This window comes from Mercurialis annua, linkage group LG4 (assembly GCF_937616625.2).
Source record: "Mercurialis annua linkage group LG4, ddMerAnnu1.2, whole genome shotgun sequence".
NCBI classification, from domain to species: domain Eukaryota; kingdom Viridiplantae; phylum Streptophyta; class Magnoliopsida; order Malpighiales; family Euphorbiaceae; genus Mercurialis; species Mercurialis annua.
The window spans coordinates 17,089,154-17,105,758 of NC_065573.1; the positions used below are offsets into that span (position 1 = coordinate 17,089,154).

Below are 16,605 nucleotides of genomic sequence, written 5' to 3' on the forward strand. Positions count from 1 at the left end.
CCAAATGGGAAGAACATGTTAAGCATTTTCCATTTGGGAAGAACTTTAAAATCGGGACTAATCCAATTTTCAGCTAAATTTGAAAATTGGAAAAATCCAGTTCAAGAACCCAGCTGATGACGGGTTCATCGGAGAAGATGGGCCCAGTTCAACTGAGTTTATTTTTCATTGTATTATTGTTAAAAAAAATTAATTTCTTTTATTAAATTACTAATTGAATTTGATTTTTTTATTTAATTGAATTTTCAGCTTAATTAGATTTTATTAATTGAGAAAATTAATTTGACAACTTTAATTTTTTAATAAAATTAATTAGTTCGGTTGATTAATCGGAAATTGAAGTATTTAATTAAATTCTAATTGGTTTAATTTAATTTTGATTTATTTAATTTGATATTTATATTAAAAAGATGGTGAAATGTGCTAAAAACAATTATAAGTATAAAATTGGTAAGTTTTTTAAACATTAAGAATTTATTTGCACTTTAACCTAGTAATTGCCATCGTGACACATTGCGTGGCACGCCACATCAGCGCCACATCAATAAAAGCGTGTATTAATTGAGAGTTGGGAAAAATTGAAACGAAGTTATGCGTTTCAGGACAAATTGGATGAAATTAAAAGGTTTGTACTTTTGTAGAACTTCCTTCAAAGATTTGGCGTTTTTTGGTTATTTGAGCATAGTATAAACATATATCCTGAAAATTGTCATAGAAAGTGCATTGATGTAGAGATAAGATTAATTGTCATTTGATCGAACATATTATATGCAGAGGCAGAACTAGAAATATTCTCCACCCGGGAAGTTCACCTTCTCAATTTAAAATGAAAAATTAAAAGAGTTTAAATTCCCGGTTTTTAATATAAACATCTATAATAATTCAAATTTTAAATATTTTCATTTAACCATGAAAAATAATCAAATTAATATCAGATTAGGGCATAAATTTAATCAAAATTTATTAATTCGGTTGATTGTTTTTTAATTGCAAAATAATCTTCCATGGGGTATATATTACCTAAAGAAAGTGAAAAACTGCTAACACGATTAGTATAAGATAAATAAAATAAATTTTTTTATTTTTTTATTAAAGAAAAAAGAAAGATTGTTGTTTTACAACAAGTGGAGTTGAACCCTTTGCCCATACAAATGCCAAATAAGTTTTAAGTGAACTGTTAGTAGTATGTGCACTAGGGCCATTTTGTATTTATACTTGTATAAACAAATCCCATTGGCAATGATATATATGTTTTATTTGAACTAAGTGCCTCATCAACTAAGTGTTTATTTATTGCATATTGTCCTTATCACATTGTGATAGAATCTATTCTTAAGGTGTTGAGAATATGAGTGACAGATTCTATTATACAAGTGATCTAAATAACCGTTCACGATCGATGGGGTCCTACGAATAAGGGCATCGCATTATCCCGGAAAGATCGTCACCTCTGTTTATTATCCTGATTAGTAAAGAGTTACTAATTATAGGAAGCAGTGAGTCTCACACTACTAAATGGGGATCAGAATAAACATATGGACACTCAAAGGGTTTGAGTGAGTCGAACAAGTGACGCTAGATGACTTATACATGGTATTTCATCAAAGTCAATTTAATGTCATCTATTTCATAATTGTACATATGTCCTTTGACTTGCGGTGACACTATCTTGTATATAGGTGATTAGAGTTTGATACTCCTTATCCCTAGATCTTTCATGAGCTAGGGCCGCGGGATGTGTTGGCTCTAGTTAGTTGTATATGGAGATAGGGGTTTAACCAAGAGAGGATTTATCACTCCGGATGAACGGAGAAAAGATTCTATGCTATCTTAAATTGTTCTTGATGGATGACAAAATCTGCGCGGGTGTATATGACTTACTTAGAAAGTTGTTTCTAGAGGAAGCCATATTTATCAAGAATAAGAATTGAGATGAGATCATATGATTAAGACAAACAGTGTTTGACTTAATCTTGACACTAGTCGAGATCAGAATCTTAGATGAAGGGAATTTTGAGTGTACGGTAATTATGAACATTGGTTCATAAAGAATGCATCGAAACATTCATATCTATTTGGGGGTCGTGATATGTTGCTAGACGTCACTCACGATCTACGAGAATTAATAATTAATGGGATTTAATTATTTAATATAAGAAAGGCGTTTCTTATGACTCTCGTTGCCATATAGATGTGAACCTAGTTAGTCACACACAATAGGGTGTGCAACCGATTGAGTTTACGAGAGATCGATTTCATATAGATACTAGCATATCTCAGAAATTAATCTAAGATGAAAAACAAGTATAAATTAGGGACTAATTTGTAAGAGTTATAAATTAGTAGGCACCTAATTGTATTTTATCCAAGTTAATGTGATGATGTCACGATGATGTCATGTGATGATGTCACGATGATGTCATGTGATGATGTCACTATGATGTCATGTGATGATGTCACGATGATGTCATATGATGATGTCACGTGATGATGTCATGTGATGATGTCATGTATGTCTCTGTGTGTGACACCTAGCATCCGACGTGTCAGAAGGTGGCAACACCTATGCTTGATGTGTGACACCTAGCATGTGATGTGTCAGATGGTGGCAACACCTATGCTTGGTGTGTGACACCTAGCATGTGAGGTGTCGAATGGTGGCAACACCTTTGCTTGGTGTGTGACACCTAGCATGTGAGGTGTTGCATTCTTAAGAGAGCATATTTGAATGAGTTCAAGTAGTCATCAATCACATAAAAGCTTGGAGAAAGTTTTTCATACATCCCAGCAAAGACGTAATCGAGGCGAGAGTTTGAGCTTAGGGTTGCTCGGCAAGAGAAACTCTTGCAGATTACTTCAAGGCGAGGATTCAATCGGACGCATACTCGTGTGGACGAGCTTGAGGTCGCCGTACTATCGGGACTACAAGAATCGTTGGAGAATCGACATAGGTATTCTTCTTGCGGTTTCTAGATGTGTGCTTTAATTACTAGATGATACGACGATCCATTTGTTATTGATATGATCAATTTCTGGATCCGAATTGTTGGAATTCCAATTTTGAATTGAAATATACGATTCAGACCCTCACGTCCCGCTGCACCAACAGTGGTATCAGAGCCACCGTATCAGCAAGTATTGAAGCTTTACGATTGAATGCATGTATTAATAATCATGGACTTAGGAATTATTAATTGGCATGAAATTTATAATTCCGAGGGCTTAGGTCTTGTTTGCAAAAACAAGCAAACGGTATTGTGACATTAATTACATTTGATTAAATTCTGTCTAGGAGATTGGTACTTAAGTGGTCCGCTCGTGACCCTCCAATCTATCCTGGGAATTTTTCTAATGTGATTATTTAACACAATACGTGACTCGCTTGTGCATTATGTTGTCGTCGACAAAACATGCGGTACAAATAATAGTTTGCTCATTCTTTTGTGGCTAAAGAATGAGACCTAGGAAGTCCATGATCATACATGTGTGATTGCATGATTCATTTTAGCTTTAATATGTATGAGATGCATGCTAAAATGTGTTGTGGGCTTAGTGAGACCGGAATAAATTAAACCCCTAAGAAATTTTCCTAAAAGTAAAAAGATTAAGTTTATATTGATTAATAATTAAATTGATTTATCAATGGCTCTCCATTGGAGCAATAAACTAACACGCTTTGAGTTATCATCTTGTCGGCTATGGATACATAGGGGTGAGATGATATCGTCAAGAGATGTTGTCGAGTTTATTGTTAAGCATGCGATGTTGCGGGTGTAGTCGATATAATATACGGCGAGAAAGGCAATTAGGCGTACCCGAGTCGTATATTATTCAAATCGATACATCTTAGTTGATTCAATGGGTTAAACTTAACTAATGTGGAAACCCAAAAATAGCATTAAGTACTTGAGGGTGAAAGCATTAGGAGCCGGGAATGATTGAACCTCATATGAGATATGATGAACAAGTAGTTGTTCACTTATATATCATTTTGATCCCAAGAATAGCATTAAGTACTTGAGGGAAAGATAAATGAGTATAAGAATTCAATCACCCGCTTGAATCTTTTTCCAACAAAGATTCACGTTTCCTATTTTGGAAGTGTAGGATTCGAAAAAGATAGTGGGAGGCCATTTTGATAAAGACCAAATCATTATGGTTTAAATATACAAGACAATAATACTAATTAGAGATCTTTGCTTTCTATAGGTTGATAAGATAAGATGAAATCGAATCCGTTAAGTAGCATTCTCGACAATAATCGCTTAGTGGGTCCTAACTTTGTTGATTGGTTAAGAAATCTCAAAATAGTTCTTGCAAGTGAACACATAGCATATGTTCTTGAGACAAATGTTCCGGGACCATTGCCGATTGAGGCACCTCCCGAGGAACATGAGGCATTGCGCAAGTGGAAGTTAGATGACGAACAAGCCAAGTGCTATATGTTGGCATCTATGAATAACGAGTTGCAAAAGCAACACGAGAAATATCCGGGAGCTCGCGAAATATTGTTTCACTTACAAGAGTTGTATGGTGAATCAAGTCGTTTTGCTAGATATGAGATATCTAAGCAATTATTTCGGGCAAAGCACTCCGAAGGAAAGGGTGTTGGAGAACATGTGAACATGATGATTCGATGTATCGAACGGCTAGAGGGTCTAGACTTCATCATGGACTTCAATCTCCAAACGGATATGATCCTTCAATCCCTTCCGGAATCATATGGTAATTTCATCACGAATTACTATATGAATCAGATAGAATGTACACTTGCCGAGTTATCAAACATGTTGATAACTGTTAGCAAAAAGCCAACTCGTAGTACTCGACAAGTCGAGGTCGAACCCACAAGGACTAGAGGTTTAAAGTGAAGGAAATTGATTGTGAAATCCAATTTGGAAAGCAATAGAAAGATTGGTTTTGGGTTTCGATTAAAACGATCAAACAAACAACTATTAATCAAAATGCTACTTAACTAAACAATCAACTAAACAATCCACTAATTAACACAAGATTTAAATCAATAAGAGTAAAAGCTTAGAGGTTGCTAATCATGCTCAAGTAATAACTAGGCGGTTCAGGTCAAGGTAATTGGATTCTAGGTCGGGTCAAGCTATTCTACGGAACCAATTCCGCTCTCTCGAGGCGGAAGTGAACGAGTCGAATCTTGATTAACAATACCGAAGTCTAATCCACTCTCGTGCTCATAGACTTCGATAGAACTAATCAAGTCAACTAATCAAGCAAACTTCACAACCGAGATAATCCTAAATCACGCTAGTGCATCTAGGATTAAACCTTGTTCTCCCTTAGGTATAATCTAATTAGTTAGCTCTCGCCCTCCTAATTAAATCACAAATTATAGATTAAGAGATCACTTTAATCTAAGCACTAGGTCCAAGGAGCACAACTACCAACTCAATCCAAAACCCTAACCCTAACCTCCTATCAAAACAACATGGCAATCATAACAACCCCTAAACAAAGGGTTTAGCCACTAACCATCATCATAATACAATTAATTAAACAATAACAAAGATTAAACATAGAGTAAAGATTTAGTACCTTGGAATAATAAATGAACCTTAAAAGCATGAACTAGATAATGAAGCTTCAATGATTAAAATAATACTTGTATTGAATAACTTTCCCAAAATAGCAAAATCTAGAAATAACTTTAAGAACACAAAGAACTATGATGATTTCTTACTACAATTAGGAAGAACAATAAGAACAATACTAATAATTTCAGAGAAAAGTTGTTGCTACAATAATGAAGGTGACAATGATTCTCTATCAAATCACACTTAACCTAAAAAGGAGATAAAATGTTTTATATAGTGTTTACAAATGAGGAAATAGGAGACAACCCATAAAAGTGTGCTTGGCCAAATGAGGAAAACATGTGCAAGTGTTGATAAAAAGCTGAGATTCCTCCTTTCTTCATGTCTCGAATCGAGACATTCAACTTAAGGAGTTGTCTCGATTCGAGACATTCCCTTAAAAACCTACTGCCACCTCTTCTAGTTCATCTCGAATCGAGATGGGCTTTTAAGTTGGGTGTCTCGAATCGAGACACCCTCTGAGATGGGGAAGAAGTCTTCGCTTGCTTCCGACTTTCGCACTCGACTTCCGCTTTTAACGATTCTTCACTCTTTTGGCCTCAAAACACTCCGCAACGCTCTTGATTCCCTGAAACATACACACACGCTATAAGGTATACATTTTTATAGAAAAGCGAGGTGAAAACATACAAAAGCATACGAAATAGCACTCTAATTATAGGAGTATTTCACTCCTATCAAACCTCCTCACACTAAACTCTTGCTTGTCCTCAAGTAAGAACAAGACTCACTTAACTACTAGGAATCAAGAACTTAGCAAAAACCGACTACTTGTCAACAAATATACTCCCAACCGATGAAGATGCAAATGCAATCGTCTAGTGTCAACAACTCATGTTCCATGCAAACAAATGAAGAATGCAATAGAGAAGACATATGAAGATGGCACTCACGACAAGTCAACAATTTAAACAAATCTTTTCAACGGCAATCACGAGAGTACTATCACTTAAGGGACATGCGAGCATTTGGTCAATCTTAGAATATGAACACAATGGCAATTACTCATAAGCATTAAACATTAGCAAATATTTCTCACAAGATTTCGCTTTCACACTCAAGTGTTTAAGGTAAAGAAATGAAGCACACAAAACACGGAATTCCCATAGGTTCGCTTTCACACCAATTTTTTAATAAAAGAAGAGTGCAATGCGTAACTTTTTCCTCCAATCACAACATTGATAATCCTTCCGCAGATAGCACATTTCAATATTATAAGGCCAAATAACCAAAAGGTCTAATCACTCAAAAATCCCTCACCTTTAAACCTTTTTTCAATTCCACCCCGAGATTGAAAATTTGTCAATTTTACCCACTTTTAAATTTTTCATTTTCAATTGTACCCCAATATTTTAATTTTTGTTAATTTTTTTACTTAAATGATGAAATCATTCAATTAATTAAGTCTAAACATGAAATTAAATTCTTTTTAATTCAAAAAAGTACAAGTATGTCCTTTATTTTTAAAAACTAACTAAAACCCATAATCAAATTAACACTAATTTAAATTCTTAATTAATTTAACTAAATTTAAATAAATTTTAAAAATATACAATTAATATATGCGAGACATGGAGAATGTTTTAAACAAATTTCCAAACGCAAAAGACGTTAATTTAATTTTTCAGGGTACAATTGAAACACAAAAATGCAGAATAGGGTAAAATTGACAAATTTTCAACGTCGGGGTATGATTGAAAAGGGGCTGAAAGGTCGGGTTTTTTTTAAGACATTAGGCCTAACCAAAAAAAGACCAAACCTTTAAAAACAGTTTCACAAAAATTTAAATCTTTCAATTTTATTCAATTTGTCCTGAAAAACATAATTTGGTTTCAATTTTGTCCAACTCTCAATTTTCAATTGATTTTGCATATGTGGTGCTGACGAGGCATTGCCACACGTCGGCCACCTTGGAGAACACAAGTCCAAATAAGTTCTTAATTGTTTGAAAAAGAATACGCCGTCAAATTTTAAATCGTTTCAACTGAACTTTTAAAATTTAATTAAAAAAATAAATCAATCAAATCCAAATAATTTTATTAAAAAATAATTCAATCGTTTTCTAATCGTAGTCCACCACTACTAGAAAACAGTCGATTTGCGACGGATTTTAGCGACGGATTTGAAATCCGTCGCTAAAATCAAAATTTGCGACGGATTTAGCGACGGATTCAAAATCCGTCGCTAAATCTTAAAGAAAATTGGCGGGATGAATCCCGCCAATTTGTTTTTCACTTTTAGCGACAGATTTTGTAATCCGTCGCTAAAAGTAATACATTTAGCGACGGAATACCATATCCGTCGCTAAATGCTAACTTTTAGCGACGGATTACTAAATCCGTCGCTAAAAGTATTATTTTTATTAAAAAAATTATAATTAAAAAATATATTTATTAAAAAATATATTTATTAATAATATAATTAAAATATATATTTACTAAAACAAATATTTATTAATAAAAACAATATTAATTATAAAACAATTTATTAAAAAATTATTTATTGTAATTATTTATTAATAAAATAATTATTTATTATAATTATTTATTTAAAAATAATTAATTATTTATTATAATTATTTATTAATAAAATAATTATTTATAACAAAATTATTATATTAGAATGTGGGAGTAAAGTGTAATATTAATAACTTGTTGTTTTTATTTAAAATAATTATTAAAAAATAATTTATTTTATTTAAAAATAATTAGTATGAAAAAATAATTATTTTATATAATGTGGGAGTAAATTGCGGGAGTATCTTTTTGTTATATTTAAATATAATATACATAGATATAAAACAAGAATCTGAGCTGGATAAGTTGGAGTCACGCGCGGGGGAACTACAAAGTTAAAGAGGAGTGGATGAGAGTAATGTGAAGGATGGGTGACCTACTGGGAAGTTGGAAAATTTGCGATATTTGCGGGTCAGTACGGGTGTGTGTTGTATAGCCAGTGGGTGTGTGACGGTGGTTGACCGTTTAAATAATATTTCATTTTACGATTTTAATTAAAAAATAATTTTTTTTTATTTTTAAAAATTTGCGACGGATTTAAATCCGTCGCAAAATCCGTCGCAAATTTTTTTAAATCCGTCGCAAAAAAAAAGTATTCGGTCGCTGCAAAATTGGCGACCAGATATTTAGCGACGGAATTTAGCCATTTAGCGACGGAAAAATGCGTCGCTAAATGGCTGTTTTTTAGCAGTGCACTACAGATACCATTTTCGGCTGCCTCAATTTTTTCAGCCGCCTCATTTTTTTTTCCGGCTACCTTTCTTTCCATGGGAAGAACTGGGAAGAACAACATTTTATTATTCCTATTTGGAAAGAATAGATCTGTTCTTTCCATATGGGAAGAACATGTTAAGCATTTTCCATTTGGGAAGAACTTTAAAATCGGGACTAATCCAGTTTTCAGCTAAATTTAAGAATGAAAAAAGTTGGAATTTACCTAAAATAAAGAAATAATAGGACTTTATACCTCAACACGGAAAAGATGGCAAAAATACATCACTGTTTTGACTTTTTTGTGATTTTACTCTTTAGTTTTGAATATTTATTATTTTACTCTGACACACACACATGACACATGCTCTCTTTCTCTCTCTCTTTTTTTTTCTCTCTCTCTCTCTCTCTTTTTACGTGCGTACAGGTCTTCCACAATATCTGCATAACCATTTTTCATTCACTTCTCTTTTATTCATTCACTTTACATTCAATTTTTTTTTTCATTCAATTTTCTTTAGGTCTTCCATAATTATGCAGAACTATTTTTCATTCAACTTATTTTTGTTCATTCAATTCTTTTTTGTTCATTCAATTTTTTTTTGTTCTTTTAAATTAACTGGAGATTATAAATTTCATTTCCATTTTTTATGAATATTAAATTTTAAAGCAAACTTATCAGAAAATTAAATGAGTGTCAAAAATCTATTTTATTTCTATTTTCCATCTTATTATCATGTTATTACGAGTATCATTTATAGCAGATTATTATATGATAATGTAATCATATTGCTAGATAATATAAGATACAAGTACAGTATCACATTATCATATGATTATCACTGTATCACCTTATCATATGATTATCACAGTTTCACCTAAAATGCAATTATCAATGTATCATATTGCATTTTAATTTTATTATCATGCCATTATCAGTATCGTATGTAGCAGATTATTATCATCTCATTATCATAATTTTTTTATAATTTTTTACATGCAAGTATCATATTATCATACTATTATCATTTTATTATCAATAAGAACCTTATCATAATTCACATTATCATCTCGTTATCATTATTTTTATGTAATTTTTTCCCATAGATGTATCATATTATCATACTATTATCATAATTTTATTATTTAATTATCATCTGGTTATCACTGATATTATGATTTTTTTGTGATTATATTTTCACGTACGTTATCATCCAATTATCATAACCTTATCATACTTCATTATCATCTAATTATCATAATTTTTATGTAATTTTTCTATATAGGTATCATATTATCATAACTTTATTATTTAATTATCATCTGGTTATCACTGATATCATGACTTGATTTTGTAATTATATTTTCACGTACGTTATCATCCAATTATCATAATCTTATCATACTTCATTATTGTCTAGTATCATATTATCATATGATTATCACAGTATTACATTATCACATGATTATTAGAATTTCACCTTATCATATAATTATCAATTTATCATATTGCATTGTCATCTTATTATCATGCCATTATTAGTATCATATATAGCAGATTGCTATCATAATTTTTCTATAATTTTTTTTCAAGCAAGTATCACATTATCATACTATTATTATTTTATTATCAATAAGAATCTTATCATACTATTATCTTCACATTATCATCTCGTTATCATAATGTTTATGTATTTTTTTTTATATATATATCATATTATCATACTATTATCATAACTACATTATTTAATTATCATATGATTATCTCTGATATCATGAATTTTGTTGTAATTATATTTTCACGTAGGTTATCATCCAATTATCATAACCTTATCATACTTCATTATCATCTATTTATCATACTGTTGTGTTATATAATAATGTTATGATAACAACGTGATAATCATATGATAATCAGACGTTTTTTTTTATAAAAAAATTATTTCTCTTCAGTTTTATGATAATGATATGATAATGCAGTGATAATTATATGATAATCAGATGCTGTTTTTTTTTGTAAAAATCGTTTTTTTATGCAGAAACTCATTATTTTCATCATAACATTGTTTCTTATGCAGATTTTTAGATTTAAAGTTGAAAAAATTCAAGATTAATTTATTTAGATCTGAAAATTAAAATAAATCGTATTTATCACCACGAATTAAGAAAAGAATCGCTAAAATTAAATATGAAAGGACGACAAAACGATGGCGGGGCGACAGAGAAACAACGAAAAAAAAAGAATAAAAATAGATAAGAAAAGAAAAAATAAATAAAAGAAGAAAAAAATGGTGAAGAAAAATGAACCAGAGAAGAAGAAGAAAGAGAGAAGAAGAAGAAAGAGAAAAAAAAGAGAAAAGGAGAGAAGAAAGAGAGAAGGAGAGAGAAAAAAAGAAGAAAAATGACAGGTGTTGTTTAGAGTAAAATAAATATGATTAGCGTAAAATAATAATAAGGAGTAGGTATAATTATAATATAAACATATCCTAGAGTAAAAAAATAAATATATTAAAAGGGTGGGGTATTTTCTTTATCTTTTCCTTATTGAGGTAGGAAATCATATTATTTTCAAAAAGAGAGTATTTTTCCTAATTTTCTCTTTAAAAATTGGAAAAATCCAGTTCAAGAACCCAGCTGATGACGGGTTCATCGGAGAAGATGGGCCCAATTCAACTGAGTTTATTTTTTATTGTATTATTGTTAAAGAAATTAATTTCTTTTATTAAATTACTAATTGAATTTGATTTTTTTATTTAATTGAATTTTCAGCTTAATTAGATTTTATTAATTGAGAAAATTAATTTGACAACTTTAATTTTTTAATAAAATTAATTAGTTCGGTTGATTAATCGGAAATTGAAGTATTTAATTAAATTTTAATTGGTTTTATTTAATTTTGATTTATTTAATTTGATATTTATATATGGTGAAATGTGCTAAAAACAATTATAAGTATAAAATTGGTAAGTTTTTTCACTACTAGAAAAATCTGTTTTTGCGACGGATATTTGCGACGGACGCAAATTCCGTCGCAAATTACCCCATATGGCGACGGATTTGGCGACAGAATACTATTCCGTCGCCAAAACCCCCATTTTTTGAGGCGGGATAGCTCCCGCCAGTTTTGCGACGGGCAGTCCGTCGCAAATCCGTCACTAAATTGGCGGGAATAAGGAGGGAAATGGAGGGAAATAAGGGCGCCTAATTTTTTGCGACGGATTAAAACCATCCGTCGCAAATTGTCTTCTGCACAACAACGCTGCGTTTTGGCTAACAAAATTTGCGACGGAAGTTACCGTCCGTCGCAAATATTGTTAGACGAAACGCTGCGTTTCATTTAACACAATATTTGCGACGGAAATCGTAGTCCGTCGCAAAAATTGTGTTAAATGAAACCGCAGATCGGTTTCTTCCCCATTTTTTCTCTTTATTTTTTTTCCGCCTCCTCCCCATCTTTTCCCTCCTTCCGCCGCCGGTTGTCCTTCCCCCGCCGTTTTCCTCCTCCGCCGCCGTTCCCGTCCTCCCCCGCCGTTTCCCTTCTTCCCTGCCGTTTCCCTCCTCCCCCGCGCGTTTGCCTGCTGTTTCCGGCGCCAACTGCCGCCGTTCAGAGCAACCGCCGCCGCCGTTCATTTTTCCCAGCCGCCGTCCGTTCCTCTCCTCCCTGGTAAGTTTTCTGATTTTTTTTATATTTAAATTTAATTTCAGTTTTTTATATATAAACTAATTATATAAATTAAATAAAATAATTTCAGTTTTCCCTCCACCGCTGCCACCGCTGCCTCCGCTGTCTCCGTTCCCTTTTTTGGTAAATTTCAATTTTATTGTTTATTATAAATTTGGAAGATTTATTAAATTTATTTAATATATTTGGTTAAATTTCGGTTTTATTGTTTTTTTAGGTTTATTATAGGTTAAGTCAATTATTAAATTAATTATAGGTTTATAATAAATTTGGTTATTTTAGTTTTAGGGTTAATTTTTGTATTTTAGGTTAATATGGTTAATTTTATGTTTTGAAAATAATATTAGAATTAGGCTCACTTGATAAATTGTTAAAATACTTGGTAATATTTGATTAAAATTGTTAGTTAGATATTTCTAGCTTTAATTGTTTAATTTGTTGAATAAAGTAGATTGTTAATATTTTTATAAATATTGGTTGGTTAAATTAGGCTCATTTGATAAATGTATTAATTATATGTTGTTTAATTTTAACAATTTTATTAGTTTGTTATTTAATATTAGTTAATTGGATTAGATAATAATTTAATCTAATAAATTACTGTTTATATTATTTTCGTTAAAATTGGTGGTTTTGTGTATTGTGATTTGATTGCAGGACTTCCCTGAAAAATGGGTGATGCTCATTTTTAGGGGAAATGCTGCCGAATTTTTATTAATTTTTTTTATTAATACGTGTTTTGATTTAGGTCTGACAGTCGCTGATAGCCCTTGATAGCCGCGCACCGTTGTTCCGAGTGATCCGGGCGTTTCACCTTCTATTTGCGGTTCTGCCTTTCAACAAGTAGGTTTTATCGCTTATTTTGATTTATTTTAATTGAAATAGCTTTTATTTATAATATTCAACCTAAATAAACCTCGATTTTATTCCCACCGAATAAAATCGTAAACCTAGCCATAGAGTTCCCGTCCCGTGTGTTCAAGAGATTGAACAACACGGGATTGTACAGTTTGTACAGTTCGCAAAACTGGTGCTTCCGTAACTCGATCACGAAAAACCATATATGTCTAGTAGCGGTAGAAAAATATTCGGTTGTTTTCCAGCGTTTGTTCTCCGGGTGGATGTATAGTATATGTTTTGTAACGCTTATTCCTCGAGGAATATATAATTAGCGTTACAACGCATATACTAAATATCGCACTAAAGGAGAACGACGCCGGAAGGCTGCCGAATATTTTTCTCCGTTGCTAGGCATATATCGTGGCCGAGTTACGGGGCGCCTGTTTTACGAATGGGATAGGCCCCTACCTTTTCAGCTGCCAATTACATTGACTTTGCTTATCTCGAGTGAAAACCCCACCTCTAATTATCCGCGCTACAGAAATGGAGACAGACCGCAGTTGGATGTACAAGAGCCACACAAACGGGCTACTAACCACAGTGTATAAGGAGCATGTGAAGGAGTTTGTCCGGTTTGCATTACGGCATCCGGCTTGTATGAGTGGGGTACAGATAAAATGCCCCTGCCCTAAGAGAGGTTGTCGAAATACAAGCTATCGGGATGTCGATGAGGTGGAATTCCATCTATTGAAGAATGGGTTCGTGAAAGGTTACCAAGTATGGGTTTTTCATGGCGAGGGGAGCGTTTTGAACCCCCCTCCCCTTGCACAGTTACCAGAGCAGGATGTTGAGTTCGACTATGAAGATGAGGGGCCAGGTGAGTTCAGTTCCGCTCAAAGAATGATTCTTGATGCGGCCGGTCCAGAAATAACGTTTCCTGAAGATGAGCTCCCGAATGCTGAAGCTCAAAAATTTTAGATATGATGCGTGCGGCTGAAGAAGACATATGGCCTGGGAATAGCAGACATTCTCCATTTTCTGCATCTGCTAAAGTGATGGAGATCAAGTGTCGACATAAGGGTTCGGTAGCTTTAGTTGACGACGTATGCGGATTGATACAGGAGCTGCTCCCGGAGGACAACAAGATGCCAACGAATTTTGCTAAGATTAAGAAGCTGGTCAAAGGTTTGGGGTTGCCGGTTGAGGTTATTGATTGTTGTTTCTATAACTGTATGATTTATTGGGGGGAGGACGCGGATCTAACGCACTGCAAAGTTTGTAATTATGCGCGGTGGAAACCTGTGACCCAAGGAAAATCCACAACAAGAAAGGCTAACGTGCCATATAGTAAAATGTTCTATTTTCCAATAACTCCGAGGCTACAGAGGTTGTACGCTTCGAAAGCCACTGCTCGGCATATGACCTGGCACGCAGACCACGAGATGGAGGGTGATAAGATGTGCCACCCGTCCGACTCTCCGGCTTGGAAACGTTTTAGTGAACTGCATTCTGAGTTTGCCGATGAAGGGAGAAATATCAGATTAGGCTTATGCTCCGATGGGTTTCAGCCATTTACCAATTTTGGGCAGCAGTATTCCTCGTGGCCGGTCATTTTGACGCCGTACAATCTCCCCCCAGGCATGTGCATGAAGGATGAGTTTATGTTTTTAACGGTTTTGGTACCAGGGCCTAGAAACCCGAAACACCTAATGGATATCTTCCTACAGCCGCTGATTGCAGAGTTGAACCAACTGTGGGAATGTGGAGTCCAGACATATGACGTTCATAAGCGTCAGAATTTTCAACTAAAAGCGGCTCTTATGTGGACAATAAATGACTTTCCCGCTTATTCTATGTTGTCTGGTTGGAGCACTGCTGGTAGAAAAGCATGCCCGTACTGCATGGAAAACACTGATGCATTCACACTGGATAAAAGCGGTAAACAATCGTGGTTTGATTGCCATCGCAAGTTTTTGCCTCCGAATCACCAATTCCGTCGAAATGTTACTGATTTCCGTAAGGGGAAACGAGAGGTCGGCAAAAGGTTTGCAGGGGTGAGAACTGGAGATGAACTGTTAGCAGAGATTGATCGACTGGGGTTTAAGAAGGCATTTGAGCCTGGTGCGAAAGTTACTAATGCATTACTGTCAAAAGATCATGGGTGGAATAAAAAAAGTATCTTTTGGGATTTGCCTTATTGGAGAACGAATGTAATACGTCACAATCTCGATGTCATGCACATTGAGAAAAATGTCTTCGATAACATTTTTAATACCGTTCTCAATATCCCCGGGAAAACAAAAGACCATGCAAAATCTCGTGAAGAGTTGAACGACATCTGTGATCGGCCAGGGTTAGCTAAAGATCCGGCAACTGGGAGATTTCCAAAGGAAATGTATGCTTTGGATAGGGATTCAAAACGAGTTTTGCTTGAGTGGATTCAGAAAATAAAGTTTCCAGACGGGTACGCGTCAAACTTGTCTAGATGTGTTGATCTAAAGGGGTTGAAAATGCATGGAATGAAAAGTCATGACTGCCATGTTTTTATGCAACGACTTCTGCCAATCGCCCTTCGGGAGCTACTTCCGAAAAACGTGTGGGAGCCTCTAACAGAGTTAAGTATCTTCTTCAGGGAGTTAACTTCCACGTCACTGTCACAGGAAGATCTAAACCGTATGGAAACTGAGATACCAAAAATCCTGTGTAAGTTGGAACGTATATTTCCACCCAGCTTTTTTGACTCTATGGAGCATCTCCCCGTGCATCTTCCGTATGAAGCTATGATGGCAGGACCGGTTCAGTATCGCTGGATGTATCCATTTGAAAGGTAATCAATTAGTCATGGTTTTTTCTCGAATCGATCTGTTCAATAAATATATGATTATAGAAAATGCTTACGAATATTAATATCCGGTTACAGATATTTGAGGAAATTGAAAAAAAAGGTCACTAATAAAGGCAGGGTGGAAGGGAGCATTAGTAGTGGATATCTGCAAGAAGAAATCGCTAAATTTGCATCCTATTATTTTACCGAAGGTGATCCGATGTTACCCGTGCGTTTGGGAAGAAATGAAACTTGCGATATGGATATCGATGACGATGCCGACAGACTGGGAATTTTTAAACCTAAGGGAAAGCCGTTGCGTGGTAGCGGTAGGAGATATCTTGAAGACGATGAGATCATCGCTGCTCGGACCTATGTTCTTCTGAATTGTTCCGAAATCGAAGAGCA

At 34.0% G+C, this 16,605-nt stretch overlaps 1 protein-coding gene across 1 annotated transcript; it reads left to right on the forward strand.

The window, feature by feature from the left end:
• The first annotated feature begins 13,916 nt into the window (after positions 1 to 13,916).
• LOC126678363 (uncharacterized) lies at positions 13,917 to 16,326 on the forward strand. Its single transcript, XM_056105495.1, has 3 exons — positions 13,917 to 14,250; positions 14,352 to 16,168; positions 16,261 to 16,326. The coding sequence occupies exons 1-3, from the start codon at positions 13,917 to 13,919 to the stop codon at positions 16,324 to 16,326; spliced, it is 2,217 nt and encodes a 738-aa protein (XP_055961470.1).
• The last annotated feature ends 279 nt before the right edge of the window (positions 16,327 to 16,605 follow it).